The 22,239-nt window shown below is 54.6% G+C and overlaps 7 protein-coding genes across 7 annotated transcripts; all 7 read left to right on the top strand.

Annotated features, from left to right (window-relative positions):
• Positions 1 to 863: 863 nt before the first annotated feature.
• Positions 864 to 1,262, top strand: JKF63_04104 (uncharacterized protein; the record flags this gene model as incomplete). Its single annotated transcript, XM_067900097.1, has 1 exon — positions 864 to 1,262. One exon carries the CDS (start codon positions 864 to 866, stop codon positions 1,260 to 1,262), a length of 399 nt encoding a protein of 132 aa, XP_067756281.1.
• Positions 1,263 to 1,907: 645 nt separating this feature from the next.
• On the top strand, positions 1,908 to 2,372 carry JKF63_04103 (uncharacterized protein; the record flags this gene model as incomplete). Its single annotated transcript, XM_067900096.1, has 1 exon — positions 1,908 to 2,372. One exon carries the CDS (start codon positions 1,908 to 1,910, stop codon positions 2,370 to 2,372), a length of 465 nt encoding a protein of 154 aa, XP_067756280.1.
• Positions 2,373 to 2,893: 521 nt separating this feature from the next.
• Positions 2,894 to 3,106, top strand: JKF63_04102 (uncharacterized protein; the record flags this gene model as incomplete). Its single annotated transcript, XM_067900095.1, has 1 exon — positions 2,894 to 3,106. One exon carries the CDS (start codon positions 2,894 to 2,896, stop codon positions 3,104 to 3,106), a length of 213 nt encoding a protein of 70 aa, XP_067756279.1.
• A 1,237-nt stretch (positions 3,107 to 4,343) lies between these two features.
• JKF63_04101 (uncharacterized protein) lies at positions 4,344 to 5,915 on the top strand (the record flags this gene model as incomplete). The annotated part of the gene is made up of 1 exon (XM_067900094.1): positions 4,344 to 5,915. One exon carries the CDS (start codon positions 4,344 to 4,346, stop codon positions 5,913 to 5,915), a length of 1,572 nt encoding a protein of 523 aa, XP_067756278.1.
• A 1,403-nt stretch (positions 5,916 to 7,318) lies between these two features.
• JKF63_04100 (uncharacterized protein) lies at positions 7,319 to 7,795 on the top strand (the record flags this gene model as incomplete). Its single annotated transcript, XM_067900093.1, has 1 exon — positions 7,319 to 7,795. The coding sequence occupies one exon, from the start codon at positions 7,319 to 7,321 to the stop codon at positions 7,793 to 7,795; it is 477 nt and encodes a 158-aa protein (XP_067756277.1).
• Positions 7,796 to 8,779: 984 nt separating this feature from the next.
• On the top strand, positions 8,780 to 14,008 carry JKF63_04099 (uncharacterized protein; the record flags this gene model as incomplete). Its single annotated transcript, XM_067900092.1, has 1 exon — positions 8,780 to 14,008. The coding sequence occupies one exon, from the start codon at positions 8,780 to 8,782 to the stop codon at positions 14,006 to 14,008; it is 5,229 nt and encodes a 1,742-aa protein (XP_067756276.1).
• Positions 14,009 to 14,604: 596 nt separating this feature from the next.
• On the top strand, positions 14,605 to 17,136 carry JKF63_04098 (uncharacterized protein; the record flags this gene model as incomplete). Its single annotated transcript, XM_067900091.1, has 1 exon — positions 14,605 to 17,136. The coding sequence occupies one exon, from the start codon at positions 14,605 to 14,607 to the stop codon at positions 17,134 to 17,136; it is 2,532 nt and encodes an 843-aa protein (XP_067756275.1).
• Positions 17,137 to 22,239: the final 5,103 nt, after the last annotated feature.

Raw genomic sequence — 22,239 nt, 5'->3', positions numbered from 1 at the left:
GAGCGTTTGCGTCCGCGCATCTCCATTCACTTGACGTTGACAAGTTAGAAGTGAAAAGACAACATCGCCTGTCTTGCGGTGGTGATAGGCGTCAGTAAGGTGCGCGCCACGGGAGCTGTTCGGTCGGAATCTTTGCCCTTCTGTTGAGGCCCACATTTCCACCAAGACTCCCGTGATTCAGTCGTCTCCCAGTGCAGCGAGTTCGACACCGCCGACTTCAGCGTCGATGCGGAAGGAGGGAGCGGACGTGGCAGGGCACCACAGATGTTCGTTTTATCCACCGTGGTTTTGCAGGCAGTTTTCATGCAAGCAGGGTGTGCGTGGCATGCGGATTAGACCATGAGTTGAAGCCCTCACCTTTCTGCAGCATCTCCCACTCGACTGATTCGCTATCATCGCTATCCACTCCTCACTCCGTCATCTCTTTCTGCTCTCCTTCGCCGCTCTCCGTATCTGTGGGACAAGCGGTGGCGGCGTTTCGCGGTACCCCCCCCCCCTCTCCCCGCCCTTTGGACAACGGAATTACATGGAAAGAGTCAAGTACACGAAGAACACAAAAGTGGGAGAAACAACGAGCGCCATACACCAAAGGCACTGCGCTACGCGTCAGAAGCGCTCGAATGCACAGTGAAGTCGAAATCAATCAAACACTCACCGGAAATTCAAAAAAAAAACGGGTAAAAAAGTGCCCTCCTTCCCTCCTTCCCCCCCCCCGCCTCCACATACACACATACGCACCCAACGATTCTTGAATGCGGTCATCTTTGTGTCTCAGCCGTCGCCTCTCTGACACAGCGATTCTTTTCGAGTCTCGGGTAAATACCTCAACGGGTCAATAGACAAGAGATCTTTGCGCCGTCCCTATGCTGCGCTGTGGCTCGCGCACCGTCTTGCGGGCACCAGTCTTCTGCCGCATCGTCGACGTGATGCGGCAGCATGAGCCCTACGCGCGGGCCGGCATCCTGTACCCCATCCGTGTGGAGCTCGGCGAGGGTGTGGAGTCCTGCACTCCAGCAGAGCTTCAGGAGAAGATTGACGCAACCTTGTCTCGGTCCCAGCGCTTTGCTACTGTCAAGACTGGCAATGTGTACTCGCGCAACAACGCAGTGGCGACGGTCGTCAAAGCATATGGGCAGTATGTTGTCACCGGCAATATGCGAGGCGGGTACGTCAAGGGAGACCACCGCTATGGTCCGCGGCTGACCGGGTACGGTGGCGCCACTGCGAAGCCGGGGTTGCGGTGGAACGGCGATGACCTCTGACAAGCTGGTCGCCCGCGTCCCCCACCCCCCCCTCTTTGTCTGTCTGTGTGTTATTTTTTGTCTGCTGGAACCTGTCCGTGTTCAAGGGTATGCTAGGTGTTTTTGTGTACGAGACTGACTGTGTACTTTTTTCTTGCTGCTGCTGTTGCTGTGTGTGGCGAGAGGGTTTCTCCCCTCGGTGTGTGATACGCGTGCTAAAGAGTGAACATACACACAGACGCACTCAGGAAGAGCGTGGTCACGCTAATGGTCCCCTCGAAAGTGCCATGGTTGTGACCGTTGAGTGCACGCGTAACGAGTGTTCGGGAGAAGGGTTAAAGTGTCGCACCTGCGAGCGACCACAGCTGTGTGTTCGAGTGAAAAAAACGTTCGTTCACCTCCGCCACATTCCTCTTCTCCCTCCGTGTGTGCATTTCTTTTACGTACACACACACATATATATATATATATACATATCCGGAAGTGTCGGCGCCATACGACACCTGTTGCTGACTTCGCGGAACACTTCTATCCAAACACAGCCCACATACGCAAACGCATCGATAACCCCTTTCTCAGCGCTGCCATAGAAAACAAAAAAACAGTTAACCTCATTGTTAGCCACCGTTAATTACACGCGCCTCATCCAAAGCACTGTTTGCTCCAATGGAAACCACCGCGGCTCTCAGCACCGGGCTGCAACAGCTGCGCCGCGTGCGCCGCGCTCGAACACAGTACGAGCGTCTGCAGCGCCCAGACGACATTCAGCCGGGCTACCCGATACCCAGCATCGAAGGCTGGGTGCTGTTCTTCTCAAACCTACCGGAGACGACGACCCAGGAGGACATCGCCAATTACCTCGTCTCCTTCAAGGAAGGGGACCCAGATTACTTTAGCACCATCACCGACATCAAAATCCCCCTCAACGCCGACTGCTTCTGCGCTGGCTACGCCTTGGTAGAGCTGGAGACCCGCGTCGGATTCGAGCGCGCGATTGCCGAGCTGAACGGCACCGTGTTTCCATCGGGCGACAAGCCCCTCGTCGTTGCTCCGACGTTTCTCGGCGAAGAAGAAGACCCAGAGCCGCAAGCAGAGGCGGCGGTGCCGGGTGAGAAGCGAGAGCGTGATTGATCTTCAACACTCCCCGATTAGCAGTTTTAACAGCACAAAAAAAACAGGAATCGCCAAAGCGCAATCACACACGTTACCGGCATCGCCTCGCCCTGTGAAGGTCGGGGCCTCCCCCCCCCCCCCGCCCCCGGCCCGCGCATGCTATGATCACCCCCCCCGCCTGCCCACCACGTCCACCCCTGCCCACCACGTCCACCCCTGCCCACCACGTCCACCCCTGCCCACCACGTCCACCCCTGCCCACCACGTCCACCCCTGCCCACCACGTCCAAAAGGCCCCCTCTCCCACCCACCGCAGGCCCCCCCGGGCAACCAGCGAGCCCCCCGCCATTAGCCCGGGGGTGCGCCCAAGCCACCGCCGCGGCGGAACGCAATACCGGGACACCCCGGCGAACCCCACCCCCAGGCCCCCATGACACCCCAAAAACTCATACCCACTGCCCTCTCCTCCTTTCATCTCATATTTCAGCATTGTCGGTTCTGCAACCTGTTTTATCCCCCGTCGAATCTCAATAATCCCAATGGAGAAGGTCCAATGCCCCGGAGGTCAAAGCCTAGAGCACAGCAGCGTGCCATTTATTATCTTCGAGCTCTTCTGCGCGTGCACCTTAGCGGTGAGCACTTTCTTTGTCTACCGCTTTCGAAAACAAGCGGACAGCCGCGCGCGGCAACGGTATGATAGACTTGATCGCTTTGAAGCAGGCACCGGCGTTTACAGCGTTCCCTCCGGGTGAACTGGCGAGCGTTCCCCCTTCACACGATGGTGCGAATCTCGGCTGCGGCTTTTTTTTCTTCAAGCGAGGCATTCGATCATGAGAGAGGTGACCAAGGCCACACAAAATCAGCCATAACTCACCCTATACATGCCGGAGCACAGCCATATCCTGGTCCCATCAACCAAACCATCCTACCATTGAGCTCGGCCATGCGTCTAGCTCACTGTTCCTGCCGTTCCTCCCTCCTCTTCCCGATACATGTCAGATCAACTCGGCTGCTGTACGCGCTTTAGTTCGAGGAGTTCACGTTTGAGATCTTGCCTGAGAGTCGAAGCGGTGGCACTTCAGATACCAAATATTACCTTACCTAAGGAGGTGAATACGCAAAGGAACATTACTATTGTATTCGCGGGGATACAATGTATTTTTTATTTTCCCCCACAAAACCTCTCGCCTGCTAAATTTTCATTGAAACCCTGCCTCGATCACACTCAGCGTCATAATAACCTCTCACTTTCCCAGTTGCGTACGCTCGGTGTGTTGTTGCTTCTATTTCGCAGCGGTTTCACTCTATTTCGTTGCACCAAAGAGAAAGCTTTTCTAGCAGGAGAAAAAGTAACAATTGCGAACCTTCAGTCAATTGAATATGTACCGCTGTGTAGCAGTGCTGCGACCTGACCACATCAGTTCCACACAGAATTTCACTCAGCTCAATTTTTTCCCCGCAGTGGAAAACAGCTTGAGCCTCTGGTGGTGATGATGTGATTCACAGTCTTAAAGGAGGCTAGGACTCACTGTCTGGCGAAGTCAAGCATCTCCACCTGCGTCTCAATTCCGAAGAATTTGTGGTTGTCATGGGCTCAAATACCTGCGACGCAAGGAGGTCGGTGCCGTTTATTGGTACCGATAATGGCCAAGTTACGAGGGAAAAGAAACATATCCTTGTGGAAAAAAAACGTGTGTATCTTGACCCCGATGATGTGTGCGGATCTCCCAAAGTATTTCTACTCTTTACCTCTCTCTTCTGCTTCGAAAACCAATAGTTCAAAAATGCACTGTGTTTTTTTTTACCCATACTAGCTTGAAGTGGCTGTGTATTTTCATGTAGCACAATCGATAGCGCTGCGGCATATGGCTCTCGTGCACCTTTCAGACACCGTTTTTTTTTTGAGGATTTTTTTTTGGTTGTTCTTACATCATAAACGCAATACTATCGAAAATGGGGGATTCTTTTTTGAAGCGTCTCACCTATGATATGCCACAAGAGCAGGTGGAATATTTTGACTCGCGAACAAAAGCCCCTCCCGTGCTTTCACCATCGGCGCCAGTGCGACTGGTGTACGACAAAGCTACTCCCGGGTGTGGCCATGAAATACCCCGTCGCACTTGGCAGCTGTTAGAAGAGGGAGAGGAGGTTTTGACAGCAGCGCAGGGTAGTCTTTATGAAAAATATCAACATTACTTTGCCGGGAACATACAAAAGGGTAGCGAGATTGGTTTGTTCAGAGGCCATGGTGCTGCCCTGGGCACTCATCCGGCAGAGGGAACCCAACCGCCCAAAGTCCGAGAACCGAAAGTAGCCGTGCAAAGACCGGTTTCAGAGGTCCCATTACCAGCGTCGCCAGTAACGCGTCCGCACCTCTCGGTAAAACCAAAGTCATCGTCGCAATCCCACTCGCATCAAGAAACAGCAGCAGACACAAACAGCTATTACTCGAGTCACGATGTGCCCGCCAGAAACATAACTCATTTCCCCCAGGACAGGACGCATTTTACTAAAGATCATCATCGGATATTGAAAAATGACTATGAGCAGCCGCGCGGTGATCGCCAGGCGCCGGTCCGTAAATCGTCCGTTTTTCGTGACATTGTCGTATCGTGTGACTCATCTTTAGAAATAAGTAGCAGTACTCGGCCACAGGACAAAGAGGCAAGTACTACATCGCATGTCTTGCCGCAAAAAGAGACGCTTTACTCCGAAAGGGTGGCCTCAAACCAACAAGACTCCGACTACGCGATACGGCGCCGGGCACCGCAGACGGATGCAGAGGAATATAAGCCTATGCGCAACGGCAATGACAATTCCACACATCACCGGACGATATACAACCCGCCACGGCCGGAAAAAAAACATGTGCAAGCGCCTTTTCTTTGTGAAGGAGAAGAATCAAATCTGCCGGCTACAAGTCCCCGTGACGAGCAAGACTTATACGATAGGATGTACCATTACGCTAACGCCGCTAACCGGCGCACTGAAAGTCGCCGCGCGCAAAAGCATATCAACGACGCTGAACTTGAACAAAATGCAATTCATGGCTCGCACACCAACTTCGTAAATTCACGGCGTTCAGTAGAGAATCCCCATGGGGAGCCTGGCGAGGTTTTTTTTCGCCTGTACGCTGACGCACAGCGTTACAACAAAGAGAAGCGTGAACAGGAACGGCTCATCGAGCTCAAACGCCGTCAGGAGCGTGGTGAAGTGCCGTATGACGGAGATGGGAATAGTATCGCTGAGGAAGGTTCGCGAGACTGCAGTGGCCAAACTGCGGTAAGGGGAGATGAAAAAACTCCCACGAAACGGTCAAGCTCTACTGGGCGCCCGATGAGTGCCGCAAGTGCCGCCGTGTTCGATCGACTTTCTCGGCCCAATAGAGTCACAATTAAGTTTGAGAAACGAAAAGAGCAGGAGGAGCAGCAAAAGCGCGAAAAAGAGCAGAGGATGGCTGAGATGAAGAAAAATGAAATTGAGAAATTTGCTGGCTACCGGTGGGGAATTCCAACCAAGAGCTTTACCTTTGCCGATTTGGAGTTTCACAATGCTCTCTAGCCGTCACAACGATGCCATTACTCGTTCAGCGTGTGGATGAAGCTCTCAGCGACTTCTTTGCGGCTGTATGTTTCTTGTATGTACTGCGTGGTTTAGCGTTGTTTCTTTATTGTTGACGTTCATATATCGCGAACATCACTCCCTTTCCCGGTTTATGCAGCTCAGAGCTTTTTTTTTTAGAAGTGATTAGATGTTTTTCTTCCCCCCTCTCCCCCATAACAGTGTGTACTTCTGCCTGGTCTATCAGCAGGGTTTCAGTATCCGTCCTCTAAGGGAGGAGGAGGCCAAGCCTCTCCCTTCTTTTTGCTCTTGCCAACACAGAATTGGTTTTGGCGGGTGAGGGTGTCACGACCCTACGCTTTATGGAGAGAGGGAGGGAGGGGGGCAGGGCGATGCATCGCTACACGGATGTCAGGGGCTGAGTGGCGTCGCGTCGGTGTGACCTGCGACAGTGGCAAAATAGCTTCATCTATGTGATGAGGCAATTATCACGGGGACTTGCATGGATCCTACCCGATCATCACTGCCCACTGGTGTTTAGCACGAGCCACATTGAGGGATGCGTCGAGTGACAACCTGCGTAATGGGAGCGGCCGCGAGTCGACGTGTTCATCAAGGGGCGGGTAGGGTATTAAACTGGCGACCGTGTTGAGAGGACTGCGCCGGGTCTGCTGCAGCTCGTCTGTGCCGCTGCTCGTCACCATGCGGTAGGCCTGCGGACAGGCCCGTGGGTAGGGAAAGTGTTGGCGTGTATACCTCACGTGTGATGTTCATTTTTTTGTCTTTCATACGGTAGAATGAGGATATGAAACGAACAGAACGGTGAATACAAAGGGACGATGCTCTCCTCCTTGTCGTGGCTGTATTGACCACTGTTGGTCAATACAGCAGAACTCCCTATTTTCTTTTTTTCCTCACAGCCTCCTTTTTTTTTCGCCTGTCGGGCACACACTTGGTGACGTCAGCGAGTACAAAGAAAGCTGGAAAGGGTGCCTAACTAGTCATGCACCCGAGGGACCTCGTAACCCGTGCGTGCGTGTGTGTGTGTGAGTTGTGCAGTCGCTTTACTTTTGTGCTCTCAACTATCGTGGGGTTTGCTGCAGAAAAGGCTCCAACTTGAGCTCTGTCACACTTTGGGATGGCGGTGTCTTGCAGGAAAATCGATATCCGCTTTTGAGTCCTGCACGAGATTTTCACTGACTTAAAATTCACTCTTCAAAGAACAAAAAATGGAGTCCGGTAAGATGGCAGGCAACTTTCTGATCTCCTGAAACCACTCATGATTTTCTCTGCTGCTCTCGTAGCGAGGCGTTTTTTTTTTGGTCCTATAGCCTGCACAGGAAAAGCGATAGCTACCAGTTGTTCTCTGCAATACGCTCGTGCGGCTCGAGGGCGGAGTGAAGATGAAGAAGTACCGCAGCGGAAACTCCGGGCCCTACACTGCCGAGTATCATGCCTTACTAGGGAGCGCACCATGGATCATTGTGAGGCGCTTGCTTAACCAGCCGCTGAAGGAGGTGGTAGGCGATATCGGCACCCCTCAGCTATCGGAAGGGGATATCGCCACTGTCTTCTCTCAATTCGGCGAAGTTGTCGATGTGCGTTTTGCACGCCACCGCAAAACTGGCCGGTTTCTCGGAACTGCCTTCGTAAAATTCAGGGATTACCGCAGCGGAATTCTAGCAGCTGACGAGTTGAACAGCCACTACGAAAAGGGGGAACATTTCTTCCTTTCGGCTTCACAGACAAGCTCCATATCCGATGGCGAGCCAAAGGGGATATCAGTGGAGCGGTGTGAGGAGGTCGTTGTGCCTCCTTTGAACAGCACAGAGGTGGAGACGTATACACAGTGGTTGAGCCGATATAACGTTATGGTATAACGTGCGTGAGCCTTGATCAAGGAGAAAAACAAAGCAAAAACCCACTTCGCTCTACCAGTCCTCCGTTTTTTTTTTTTCTTCCCCTGTCCTTTCCGTGTGGACTGCACCTGTTCCTCGCGGATGACCGATTGCTCGTAGTGGGCTAGTTTTGCGGGATTTCAACGCACTTCATATCTCCTCTTCATGATTTCCCTGTTGTTACGAAAGGTAGTATCACAAATAAGCTTCTTCATCCCCTGACTCTCTTCCTCTCTGTCACACACACACACGCACACAAACCGCGTTCGTTGTCTTCCAACTCGTCTTTTTTCCCCTTCTTCCTCCTGCGTACTTGCTTTTTTAGTGCCCCCCCCCTGCGCCCTCTCGTCCGCAACAGTGTCCATTCCCGCTCCTCCAGAGGGTGATATCGGGCACGTGACTCTGTGTATATTCTCAGCTCTTTTTTTTTAAAAAAATTACTATTCCCCCCCTTGCCAGTTTCGGCGCAATGCGCGGAGGCGCTCAACCAGCGCCTATGCGATCATTCTTGGGCCCTTTTGTGGACTTGTGAAGATTTTGTTGGTAATCTTCTTTTTTGTTTATTCACACCGCCACAATTAGTTTCTTTCTGGTCACGAAGGTTGTGGGGGAGTACCTAAGCTACCCCCAACTCCCTCCCCCCGGCTAGCGTGAGTGAAATTGTTGGATACACACACACACACACACACACACGCACATACACATACACTTTCACAAACCGGTGCCTTGTAGTGCAGCCGCTTCAGCTTTCGTATTGCGCAGGTAGTGTGTACATCCATGTAAATGAATACATATACCCATATATATATATAATTGTATTTCTTCTCACACACGAGTTCGTTGTTTTGCCCACGTCTGCCTCCAGCATTGTTTTCACACACACGGATTGCATTCCCCACAATATTCAAGGCATAGCGCTCCCCCCTCTCTCGTATTTGCAATACACCACCCTAATTTTTTCTCTCCATGGAGGCGGCATTCAGACGCGTTTGCCAAGGCGACACGTCCAGTCTTTCAGATATACTGAACTGCATTGAGGCAGGGCAGCAGGTACCCACTGGTAAGCTACGCGCTAGAACCTACACAGCGCTCGCCACACTCCTGCTGCGCGAGGGCCTTGCACTTTGCGAGCTGCCAGCGTCAGGGTCGGCGCTTCCCAGCGAGGAAGCCTTTCACGCACTGCGAATTCTTGCAGTTTTCGGTTCACGAAACGCAGAGGAAGGACACGATGTGAAGAGCGTCCTCCTTTCCTTTGGTCTGCAGAGGTGCCGCGAGATGGTACTCGACGCTTACCTTGCCCCCCAGTCCCCGCAGCGGCGTTATGCAATCATGTTTGTGACGATGCTCATCGCCGTGTATGGGTGTAGCCCGCAGGATTTCCTGAAAAGTGCCACATCGCTAAACGTTCTGAGCGGATCGGCTGATCCTGGAGGGGCATTGCCACGTCATAACGACACAATCGAGGCTATCGAGGTCAGCCAATTGTCACCACACTACATGTCCAGAGGGGCTGCCGCAACGGCGGGCTGTAGCGTTGGCTTCGCTTCGCTAACCCCTTCAACGAATCCTCAGCCTCCTCCTGAAGCGAGCTCCTCACCAAGTCCACCGCGTCGCGGGAGCGTTGAGAACCGCAGCGCTCTCCTGGTCTCTATTCCCGCCATGTCTGAGGACTTGCCCCTGCAGCCAGCACGGCGGTATCGCGCTCTCCCCCGAAAGCCTAGCAGTACTCCCTACCCAGTCAACCCGCTTTACGTGGGTGCCCTGTTGTGTGAGGGAAGCAGCGGTGCAACGGCCACGGGAGAAGATGCTGACCACGAAGGTGATGATGGTGGACGAGCTCCCCTGGCATCTCCGTCGCTTGCTGCTGAGGTGCTATTGACGGCGCAGTTTCCCATGCCCGTGGTGCGATTCTCAGCGTATTACGGCGTTGGCTGTGTGCCGCGTTTGCCCACGATCGACAACTTGGCTCGGCTTTGTGAGTGGCGCGAGCGTAAGCAGCAGGAACATGTCTCGAAGTCGGATGCTGAGGCCTCCTCCTCAATGCCGCTTTTCTCAGAGAGGCCTGACGGATGGGGCACCATACCGCAAACAGCATTGCAAATGCGTGAACTCAACGCCCCAGTGAACGACGATAGTCCAGACCCGTATCTCGTGCGCAATGCAATGACATTCGTGTCACCCACTTCTGCCGCCACCGCTTGCCATCGCCGGTGCCTGGACTGTTTCCTCCTGGAGCAGTACATGCAGCAGGGCATCTTGTTGACCTGGGGCTCCTTGGCAAAGGGCGCACTCGGACCGCATTGCCAGCGGCATGGGCAATGCACACTTGAGTCACCAAGCAGTATCACTGCCTTCCGAGACCATGTGGGATCGAAAGTCCAGGTCGACGATGCTTCTCCAGTCTCCATGAGCCCCACACCAGAGTACCTGACTGGAGCTCCTGCTGAAGCGCTGAGCAGCCGCGATACCGAGATCGGTCTGGTAGGGTGTAAGTGCTCTGCAAAGGTCTCGTTCACAGCCACCCTTAAAGCGGCAGTCGCGCGCGGCCGGTCCACCGCCGATAGCTTGCCTGTGACGCAGCCCAAGGCACAGGGATTGGCGAGTCCGCTCCAGAGCTGTACCTCTTCAGAGTTTCAGAAAGTCACATCAACGACTTCGACTGGGGCTCTTCTGGCCTACGCTGCATCTCCTAACGACACCAACGTTGCCGGCTATGCGTACTTACCTTTACCAGTCAACACGCCTGCGCGTGTGGCGCAGGTTGCCTGCGGCCTTGCCGTAACGTATATCGTGACAGTTGATGGTGTCTTGTACAGCTGCGGTCGCGCCGAAAATGGGCAGCTCGGCACTGGCTCGTGTGGCTTGCGTTACGCGCAGGCTGGGGTGAGTGAGTGGCAGCGGGTGCCCTTCAACGAGAGCGAGCATGTCAACCGCATTGCTGCTGGCACCGCGTGCGCCGTGGCTCTCGCTGGAGACAGTGCGCTGTATTTTTGGGGCCACAATGTGTACGGACAGTGTCTGACGATGCCCGATGCGAGCCGCGTCTTGACGCCAGTGCAGCTGCAGGCCGATGTCTACAGAGTACTTGACGTCTGCCTGGGTCAGTTCTTTGGTGTGCTGCTCTTTGAGGATGGCGTAATGGGCATCTGGGGAATCGCCTCAATGCTGGGGTGCAGAATAGGCGGGAAGATGCTCGAGCGTAGTTTAGCACCCGATCACTGCAAGTGTGCCAGGCAGATTGTACGTGTGCGACTGTCCGAGGCAGGCCCTATGGCGGCCGTACGCGCTGGTCCGTGGCACGCACTCGCGATCTCGCTGAAGGGTACGGTGTACACGTGGGGTGTTGGCCGCAACGGGCGACTGGGGCATGGCACCGACAGCTCTGAAGTGGAGCCGCGCCTTGTTGAGGAGCTACGCTCGTATTTCGTAGTCGATGCAAGTTGTTCACACGCTCACAGTGCTGTCCTCACGAGCACCGGCACAGTCTACGTTTTTGGGGAAAACACCGAGGGTCAGCTGGGTCTGCGCGGGCGTGAGCCGCGTCGCTTGCCCACAATGTTGTCGCTTCCCCTCAAGGCGGTGTCGGTGAGCTGTGCGCGGGAGCACACGTGCATCCTGCTTGCGGACGGTGACGTCATCGCATGCGGTTCGTACAGGACGTGCGGTATCGGCCTGGGCTACGGTTCTCGTCTTTGCGCCCCGGTGCGCATCCTCACGAACTACGTGACGCTGATGTTGCACTCTAGTCATCTGCAAGGTGCGGCAAGTGTTGTGCGCCGTCGCACCGCGCTGATGGTGGTTGGCCATTCCACCACCACCGAGGTGTCCCGTGTGTCGAGCCTGGTTGTGCGCAACAATGTTCGGTGTGCCGCGTCCGGGGTAGGCTTCCTCGTGGTGTTGTCAGAGAATAATTCCCTCGTCGCTATTGGACGCGGCGATTGTGGCCAGCTTGGTATTGGAGAGTGCATGAAGCCCACCGGCAGGGATGATGTCACCATCGCTACGACCTTTAGCGAGGTGCACATACCGCCAGAGGTTGTCATTCAGCATGTGCGTTGTGGCCCCGACTTCGTTCTCGCCCTTGACGACCGTGGCGCCATCTACGGCTGGGGCAGCAATGACCACCAAAAGCTGTGCCAACCGGCAGGGGTCGCACACGTGTTCTCGCCGGCGCGCATTACCGCCTACCCAAGTGGGCGGGTTGTGCAAATTGTGTGCGGGGGCACATTTGTTGTTGCCCTCACCGCTGATGGGAATGTGCTCACCCACGGCGAGGCCATGTACTGCGGCTTGGGCCCACGGTCGTTGCCGGCCAATAATACAGGTAACGATGTTCCGACACCGACGCGTGTCGCCGGGCTGAGTGACATTGTAGCGGTGGCAGCGGGGCTCCGCCACGCTGTGGCCATGACGATGTCATGCATTGTCTTCGCTTGGGGCGCCGGGGTCTTGGGCGACGGGAGGGCCACCAACGCCCCCGATTCTTCATTCTTCACCTCAATCACCCCAACACCGGTGCAGGTGGCACTCTCACAGACTATCCGTAGCATCGGCTGCGGGCCCTACAACTCTTTTGCGATAAGTGATGAGGGGGAACTGTGGGTGTGGGGCCTGAACTTATTCGGCGAATGTGGCGTGCCGACTTGTCGCAGTAGTACCAAGAGTGGCGGTGGTACTGCTCATAGCCTGGGAATCGGGCAGCGACAGGACAGTGAGGCGAACGCTAAGCACGCCAGCGTTATCAAAACCCCCACCGCTGTTGCGCGACAGGTGCGAGACGCCGCTTTCACAGCGGAGTTCGGCGTGGTGCTGTTCGAGGATGGTCAGGTGCGTGTCTCGGGTCGGATCTGGTATGCCGGTCAGAGGTACTTCTTGCCCAGCTTCCACAGCACTCCGCAGCCGCCTTTCTCTATGGCCACCAATGACCCTTGGTGGCGTCCCTCTCCACAGCAGCTCACCAGGTTCGGTGCATCCTTGCTCAACGGCGGCGGCAGCGGTGCGTCTGCTATTGTGGCAGCAGATGCCCAGCGCCAGCAAAGGCACCAGGGGAGCACTGACACGGGCGGCGCGTTGGAAAACGAGGATGACGAATCGGTACCTTCCAACCCGGGCCTCCTGGAAATTGAGAAGTCTGCGAGGCCGCCTGTAGATGATCGGCATCGTGGGCGTCCCCGGCCGCCATCCTTGCAGCGGTTGCAGGCTATGGAGACGGGCGCGATGGCCTCATCACCCACTTCCGCGCGCGCCAGCAAGTTGACACTGCACCCCACAAGCCTCCCCTCTTCCCCCCTGAAGAATGGGGGCTGCAGGAGTCCACTGGCACCATGCGGGACACCACAAAACAGGTTTCCATATATCACCTCGCCGAGACCAGGCATAGATGATGTGGCGGTGGCCCATTACAGGCGGGACATGATGCCGGAGTACTCCCCTCCTAGCCTATCGAAGCTGATTTCAGCTAGGCCAGGGCGAATGCGCTCGCCTATGACAGTTGTCACAGCTGGTGGGATGGACGCAGGGGGGGATGTCCGCAGCAGCGCTGTCTGGGACTTGTACGGCGTCGACGAGGAGGCGCAGCCAAACATGGCTTTAGCAGAAGCGTACCCCCACGGAGACGAGCTCCGGTCACCAGAACCCGGTGCGCGTCTTTCCTGTACAAAGATTTCCAGCCAAGTGGACGCGTGTACCCGAATATCGCCGCGCCGGGTCAGCGATGGAGAAATGCCGGCATCCATGCAGGTAGGGACGCCGACGGTGGCGCAGCCTTGCAGGGCGATGTCTACAACGAGGAGTGCCCCGGACTCAAGGTCACTGTCAGCGACGCCGCTTCGAAGGGATCCCCCCGCCGCTCCAGCCGCTGGTGAGAAGAACACTGCTGCCTCGCGTGCGGCAACAGCCGGAAGGGCAGCTGTCAGGCTCCCCGTGCACAGGCCGCCACCGTCACAGTTGACTTCATGTAGGCGAAAAGTTCTGACAGCTTCCGCCGGGTCCGTACCTCTGACGCGATCGTTGTCATCTCCACGGCCGCCTTCAGCCTCTGATGAAGACATCTTCGGAATCCGCTGCTTCGCTGGTTGGGAGCAAATCTGTGTCGTCATAGAAAACAATCGGCCCTCGGTGAATGAGGTGAGTATGGCTCAGACGGGTCTTCAAGTGCTCTTGCATCAGACAGGGCGTCCAGTGCGGGAGGACTGAGCTAGAGAGAGAAACCCAGACGGGAGAGACGGCACGGATGTGCGCGTAAACGCGGCGGGGTAGTGTGGGAGGGAGCAGCTGCACGTGAGAGCTCGTGTTCGCTTCTTCCCCCGAACCGCATTAAGCAAACTGATGTGGTGTGCATCCGTGCGTGTATGTATATCAAGCCCGGTGGATCTCGAAATTTGCCCCGTTTGGCCATCGGAGGTTCACAATGCGATGTGACGTCTTGGACACATAAGAGGGGCCGCTTTATCTCTGTCCCCCACCCTCCACACACACACGTCAGATGCGTCTTTGTACGCTCACTTTAAATCCTCATCCCCTCTGCGCATCCTTTCAATCCTCTATCTCGGCCACCAGCGTCTCGCCGTCTTTGGCGTTGCGTCTCACCCCCCACGCGGTTTCCCTCTCGATCAACTTTAACACAAGTACACACACGTGTACATGCGCATTGTGGGGCATACCAAGCCCCCTTTCTTATTTTTCTTTTCTTGTTCCCCTATTTTTTTTTCTCTTCAGTGTGTTCAGCCTTTTACTGGTGTCCTCCACTGGGTAGCTCTACTCGTCACTTACAAAATAGACACGGCGCAACAATGCAACCCATCACGGAGACGGTCGGCATGCTGTATGCCAACATGGACAACGTCGCCCCGGCCACACGCAAGCTTGTGGAGCGTTATATTAGTGGCGATGGCGTCATCGTCGGCTGGGGCTTCTGCCGCGATGGCGAGCTCGGCACGAACTTCCGCTACAACCTGGTGACCCCAATGATGATTGGCGGTCATGACAAACCGATCCGCATGGCATGCGGCGGTCTATCCTCTGTTTGGCTAGGTGTGCGCAACATTTTGATGGCCATGGGCGGTGGCATGTGGGGCGAACTTGGCGTCGGCAATCCGCGCTTCTGTCCGCGTGTGATCGCAAACGAGGCGAACATGCCCATCTGCCCCGGGCAGGTGGACGTTGTCCCCTTCATGCAGGACGACGTAGTAGTGGATGTGGCCGCTGGGTCCGCCTTCTACGCATGCGTGTCTCTGAGGGGAAATGTCTTCACATGGGGTGCAAACAACTTTGGGCAGTGCCACCCCGACCTCAACAACGCATGTTGTGGCTATGGGCAGCTGCGTGTCGTGCCAGGTGAAAGGGTAGTAGAGGTGGTGTGCTCCAACTACAGCGTCCTGGCGCGGACGTTGTCGGGCGATGTCTACGGCTGGGGCGAGGTAACGCTGCTCGGTGACCGAGACGCCGTGGTAGATAGCTTGGCCGCTGCTGGCTCCGAGTTGGTCCGGTCTCTGCAGTCGGAATCCCAATTAGTGGTGCGCGAGCCGGTGTGTATCGGCAGCCTCAGTGGCAAAAACATCAATCTCCTCTCTAGCGGCCCCTGGCACTACGCGGCAGTGTCGACGGACGGTTCGGTCTACACGTGGGGTGTGGGCAACAACGGTCGTCTCGGTCACGGGGACCATGATGACCATCTGGTGCCGGAGATAGTGACTTCCATGAAGGGCAAGCGTGTGGTCGACGTCGCCTGCGGCTCCTTCCACACCGTCTTCGTTACTGACAGCGGTAGCGCCTACGCGTGCGGTGATAACCAGTGCGGCCAGTGCGGCGTAGTGGGCGAGTACGCGGTTCCTGTGCCGACAAAGATGAACGTAACGGGCGGGCGGAGGGTGATTCATGCGAGTTGTGGCCGCATGCATACACTACTGCTGCTGAACAACGGCGATGTCGTCGTCTACGGAACGGGTCTGGGTCTGGGTATCGGTACTGGATACGGCATGCGCATGGTACGCTGCCAGGCGATCTTAGAGAACTACACCACTTTGTGGACGAATAGTGGACCGACGCACGGGCTGTCCCTGACGATACCTAAAAACACAACAATGTTTGTGCTTGGCGTTCCCCACCGTGGGGTGGCGGTCTCTGTCAGTTCCATTGGACTCAAAGAAGGCATCTTGTCATGCGGCGTCGGCGCGGGGTTCACTTTGATGATTAGCCGCCGCGGCAGCTGTTATTCCTTCGGTGTCGGAGGGTGGGGGCAGCTCGGTTTTGACACGACACAGGCGAAGCACTTCACCGAAGACCGTGTTCCCGTCTTTCCCCAGGCGACACGCATCGGGTTTTTCTCCCGCACTATTGTCACATCCGTCGCGGCTGGCTTTTCTTTTGCAATGGCTATCACTGAGGGGGAGCGGGTCTTCGCATGGGGCAACAACAGCTTTGCCCAGTGCGGGCTCGGTGTGGACCCGAGGAGGTACCAGCGCATCTCGCAGCCTCGCGAGATTGGCTGGCTTGCTGACAAGGAGATCATCCAGGTGTCATGTGGTAGCTACTTTGCACTAGCTCTCAGCGCGTCCGGCCAGGTGTACAGCTGGGGCACGATTGAATGCTGCGGGTTAGGACTGGAGCCGGATCCGAGAGTTGTTCCTGCACACATGATCATGCGCAACATCTCGGGCGAAACCCGCGGTGTCGTGTTGTCTCCCGTTCTCATCGACAGTCTCAAGGGTATCCTCCAGATCGCTGCTGGGGGTTGGCACGGGATGGCGCTCAACGCCATTGGCGAAATCTACGCGTGGGGTGTCGGTACAGGTGGGCGTCTCGGAACAGGTGACTGTGAGCATCACTACACCCCTGTTCGCATCACACACCGTGCCTTTTTTACCCGCATCGGCTGCGGCTGCTACACAAGCTACGGCGTTGATGACAGCGCGAGGCTCTACGTGTGGGGCGTCAACGACAAGAGTCAGCTTGGCATGTTGGGTGGCAAAGTGGTTACGCCAACGCCGGTGCTGGAGAATGTCCGGGAGGTGTGCCTCAGCAAGTATTTCTCGCTAGCGCTCACCCACAACAACACGTTTCACCTCTGCGGTGTGATGGAGTTTGAATCGGCCTCCCATGTGAGTACATCCTTCGACGACACCGACAGCCTGCCGGAGAAGCTGAAGCCGGAAAACATCCAGGGGGAGCACTTACGTGGGCTGAAGCTATTTGGGGGTCTGGAGCATGTTATTGTGCTGCTCGAGAAGGACCCCATTCCAGAGGCCGTCGTTACGGAGGCAATAGTGGGGTTGCGGGGGCAGCCGGAGAAACTCGTGCGCAAGTACGCTTCGCAGGCGCAGTGATGAGATGCAAGCCGAAACACTCCCCCTTTTTTAGCGAAGTGTTTCCTAGGAGGGCGATGGTGATGGGAGGGAGACAAGGAATTGCTCGCCAGAGGCTCTACACAGCTGGCGTCGTTCACCTGGTTTTCTGAGGCACAACATATCGAGTGTGGACCACTGCCGCCTTGATTGATGCGTATATATATATATATATCTCAGGACACCATGAAAAGGATGTACCTAAAGAACAATGTAATCTTTTCTTGACCCCTTTTGGTTTTGGTTTGCTCCGCCCCCCCCCCCCCCTCCCCACCCACCCAACCGCTCTTCCCAGGACTTTCCTCACCGTTTCTCTCCCTCTCACTATGTTAGTGCCTCGCTTTCTACAGCATCTATGGGGGGATGCGTCTCCGTCTGTGTACACTCGTGATCTGTTCGTTCTTCCCTTTCGCTCGTTTTTTCTTTTGCTCTGCTTGGTTGGCATTATCTTCCTTTCTTATCCTCATTGTCGTTACTATCATCTTATGCTGATACGTGTCGATATGTATTCCTTCCCCCCCCCTGTGTACTTGTGTAGCCCTGTAACCCCCCTTTCCCTGTCGATCTCTCCTGCTTTTTCTCCTTTTTCCCTCTCTTAGCAGGTGTCGCTCAAACGGTTTCGGCTCGTGTCCCCCCTCTCCCCCCCTCTTCCTGCTGTTGCTGTTGTTGAGAGTTCCACTAGTGTGCGGACCGGGGTGTACTCTGTATATCACTCTACTCCCCCCCCTCCCCTCCCCCTCCCTCCCCCTCCCCCGTCTCCTTTCCTTTTTTCCCCCTTCTATGTGATTTGGCCCCATTTCCACCACGTGGTGGTGGTGAGGGTTATAAGATGGGGATGGGGGACTTCAGTATCCGCCCTCTAAAGGGAGGAGGAGGATGAGGAGGAGGCCAAGCCTCTCCCTTCTTTTTGCTCTTGCCAACACAGAATTGGTTTTGGCGGGCGAGGGTGTCACGTCCCTACGCTTTATGGAGAGAGGGAGGGAGGGAGGGAGGGGGGCAGGGCGATGCATCGCTACGCGGATGTCAGGGTCTCAGGGGCTGGGTGGCGTCGCGTCGGTGTGACCCGCGACAGTGGCAAAATAGCTTCATCTATGTGATGAGCCAATTATCACGGGGACTTGCATGGATCCTACCCGATCATCACTGCCCACTGGTGTTTAGCACGAGCCACATTGAGAGATGCGTCAAGTGACAACCTGCGTAATGGGAGCGGCCGCGGGTCGACGTGTTCATCAAGGGGCGGGTAGGGTATTAAGCTGGCGACCGTGTTGAGAGGACTGCGCCGGGTCTGCTGCAGCTGGTCTGTGCCGCTGCTCGTCACCATGCGGTAGGCCTGCGGACAGGCCCGTGGGTAGGGAAAGTGTTGGCGTGTATACCTCACGTGTGATGTTCATTTTTTTGTCTTTCATACGGTAGAATGAGGATATGAAACGAACAGAACGGTGAATACAAAGGGACGATGCTCTCCTCCTTGTCGTGGCTGTATTGACCACTGTTGGTCAATACAGCAGAACTCCCTATTTTCTTTTTTTCCTCACAGCCTCCTTTTTTTTTTTCGCCTGTCGGGCACACACTTGGTGACGTCAGCGAGTACAAAGAAAGCTGGAAAGGGTGCCTAACTAGTCAAGCACCCGAGGGACCTCGTAACCCGTGCGTGCGTGTGTGTGTTTTGTTGCCTATCTCCTTGTATTCCCCCTCTTTTTCGATACACATATATATATATTGTCCGCTTTTACCTCTTCTCCGCTTGTCTCCTCACTTTTCGATTCAGGTGTGTGTGCGCGTGTGTGGTACTGTGTTTCGTAACATCAGTGAACCGTCGACACCGCTGTCCCCCCCCTCCCCCCCACACACACATATACACCGTGTGTGGATCGTCGTATCCCTGTAGAGGTAAACGTGGAAGGGGAGGTGAGGCGAACGTTTACACACAAAAGGCAGAGGGTGAGTTGACACCTGGGAGGGGAGAACAGAGGAATCACACACCTACGCAGTGTTGCATGTGCACATGTATTCTCTCTCCCCTTCCATATTTCGTTTCCATTCTTTATTTCCCTGTTTTGCAGCACATATACACACACACGCACACACACTAGTCCGACATCTATTCGCCTCGACGGACATGCAATCAGTGTGTCTTGCCATTCTTTATGTGGGACACAAACACACAACTCAATGCCCCCTTTTTGTTTTTCCCTCCTCTACAATTTTTTTTTCATATGGGGGGAGGTGAAAACGGCCAGATGAGGGAGGAGGGACGAAACGTCTCTGCCCTCCCCCCTCCACACTCACACCCGTTTAGTTGTTGTTCTCTTTCTTTTTTTACCCTCTTTCCCCTTTTTTTCCTCCTCCCTGTTTTTTTTTGTGTGATTATATTAGGGTGGTTTGTGCGTAGCTCGTAATCATTTTTCCACTTCCGTGTGTGTTGCTGACCGTGCCGTCGTGGCTCTTCCATTGAATTCATGTGCGTTTGGAACTCTCCCTTTTTTCTGTTTTTTTTTTGGCATCTGTCTTGCTCTTCATGAAGAAACGATTTGCCTGCTATGCCTCCAGCAGCAGCAGCATTATCTTCATCATCCTCTTCAGCTACTCTCGTCTTTGACGTCATTTTCTCGTCCGCTTTATCACGGCTGCCGATATTATCGTTCCCAATCATACGCACATATTTCCATCGCCCCCCACACTCCCCCTTCCCTCCGCTTTTCCGTTCAAGACCCTGTACGCGCTTCTGCCCCAGTTGTCTTCTCCCCTTCGCGGTGTGAGGAAGAGAATGGCTCGGTGCGGGGTGGGATGGGGATAGGTGGTGCAAAGTATGACAAGACTCGTTTGCAGCAGCAGTCGGCCCATACTTTTTTCCGTCCAGGAGAGACGGGAAAAAAAAGCAACAAGCAAACATAATAAAAAGCGAGAGGAGCTCTCCATGACTGGCGTCACAGAGTCTTGCGCGATTCACATAGAAGCGCGCCCCCCCCCCTCACCTCTCCCCCGGTTAGTGCGCTAGGACGCCCCTTCTCATCTTCAGTCGCGTCTCTCTTCGGGAGCCATGCGTCGATGAGCAGTTACCCAGGGACGTGTGGAGAGGGCGATGGGAAGACCGGGCCGGGATGTCGTTCCATTTCACACAAAGAAGCACTGCGTATCCCAGCCTAGTGCCGTTACATTGTCTGTTGGTCAATGCCCCCCTTCTTCCTTTCCCCCCGCTTTCCCCCCCCCTCCACCCCCACACACGACACACGCCCACGTAATATTATCTTCCTCTCGTCTTACGGGGTTCTACTACTTTCTCACGTGTCGGCAGGTAAGCACATGCCTGAACTTTCACCTGATTGACACACGCTACATTCCTCCTTCGATTTTTTTGTCGCTAACCTCTCCCCGCCGTCTTCCCCCCCCCCCCCCCCATACACACACACACACATACACTCAAAACAATCATCCAAAGCCTATTTTCTCACCATCTGACCTACGCAGGGACAGGCCGTTGGAAAGAACGTACGTTCGAAAAAAAAGCGAAAATAGCGATACGGGAAACCGGGCTGCAGTTGGTCTCCATCTGCGCCTCTGCCCCATCTCTATTTCTGCTCCCTTTCCCCAATCGTATACATGAGAAAAGGGGTGAGAAAGAAGCCATAGTTTTGGGGCGTTGGTCGTTTCGCGGTTGTGTGTTGTGTGTGTGTCTCTTTCTTTCTGCTCCCATCTATTTCAACACTGTCTCACTTTTTTCATTTCGTCATTCATTCGAAAAAAAAATCCACTATTCACCCCCCCTCCCTCCTCCTCTCATTTCCCTGCTTGTAGGCGTATCTGTGATTTCATCTCTATTTCGTCTTTGTTCTCATATTCACCAAGGGCGCATCTGTTCTCCTTTTTTTTTCTCCTCTATTACTGTTTCCGCTTTCAGCCCCATTTAACTTTTTCTCGTGTGTGTGCGTGTGTGCGTGCGTTTCCGCCTGCCTCTCTTTCACTTCTCCATCAAGATTTATCTTCGAGGTAAATGTATTTCCCAGTGTGTTACTAAGGACCGCAACGCTATATTTGAGTTCCCTCTTTCCAGATCCCCCACTTTTCTTCCCCTCATCTCTGTGTATCTGCGCGCTTTTCCCCTTTCACCTCTCTCCCCCTCCTCGCCTCCCCTTCTTTCCCGCACCTCTGTAGTCTCTCATTTCTGATGTATGGGTATCTCACCCAGATTTCCACTCCACTCTCCCCAATTCTTCTCGTTTTTTTTTTGATTTCCCTCCACCTCTGTAGAGCGTCTCGCCGTTCGTGTTTCGCTTGCAGATAGACACGGATTCTCGAACTTGGGGCTGTTCTGCCTGGCGGGGTATTCTGGATGGTGGCACTCTGCAGATTTCCACCGCACACGCTCTCTAAAGTTCGTTCATCTGCCTCCCCCTCCTTCCCCCAATTTACGTGCGCGCGCGTCTTCGTGTGTCTTTTCAGCACTCCCTTCCCACAAAACAAACATACACAAACTCTCGAGTTATCTCTCCCTCCTCCTCTCTTTTTCACGCGTTCTCCTCTTTTCATCGTTCTTTTTTTTTCGTTTGTTGGTTTGTTCGTCTGCTCTTCTTTTTTCCTGTGCTTCGCATTGAGTGCGCCATTTTTGTGTGGTCTCCCTGTTGCTGACTTGCGTGCGCCTTTTTTTTACATATCTATTTACTGCTCTCAACGCTCCTCTGTGTGTTGCTGTAGTTGTTGAAACATCCACACGTGGCACTGGTGTCCTTGTTGTCTTGCCTGCGCTTTAAGAGGAAGGAAGGAAGGAAGGAAGGAAGGAGGAAAAGAGGGGAAGTGTGCATCATCAACTTATTGCTGTTCTGTACTGGAGAATTCTTCTTCTCCGTTTTTAGTTTGTCTTCTAGTTCCTCTGTGTCCCGTGCGTGGGTGCACGCGTGTGGCTCTCACCGCGTGGACAGTGGTGGGACTCTCCCTGTTTGCACCTTCATGTTCAGATACGTACACACCCCCTTCCCTCCCTTCCCCCCACATACATATACATATATATATACATATATATCTATATATATCTATATAACGGATTTTCTCTACAGCTGTTCTGAGCGACTCCTTACAAAAAAAGGT

Source organism: Porcisia hertigi, chromosome 26 (genome assembly GCF_017918235.1).
Source record: "Porcisia hertigi strain C119 chromosome 26, whole genome shotgun sequence".
NCBI lineage: Eukaryota > Euglenozoa > Kinetoplastea > Trypanosomatida > Trypanosomatidae > Porcisia > Porcisia hertigi.
This window is presented reverse-complemented; position numbering and strand designations above follow the sequence as displayed.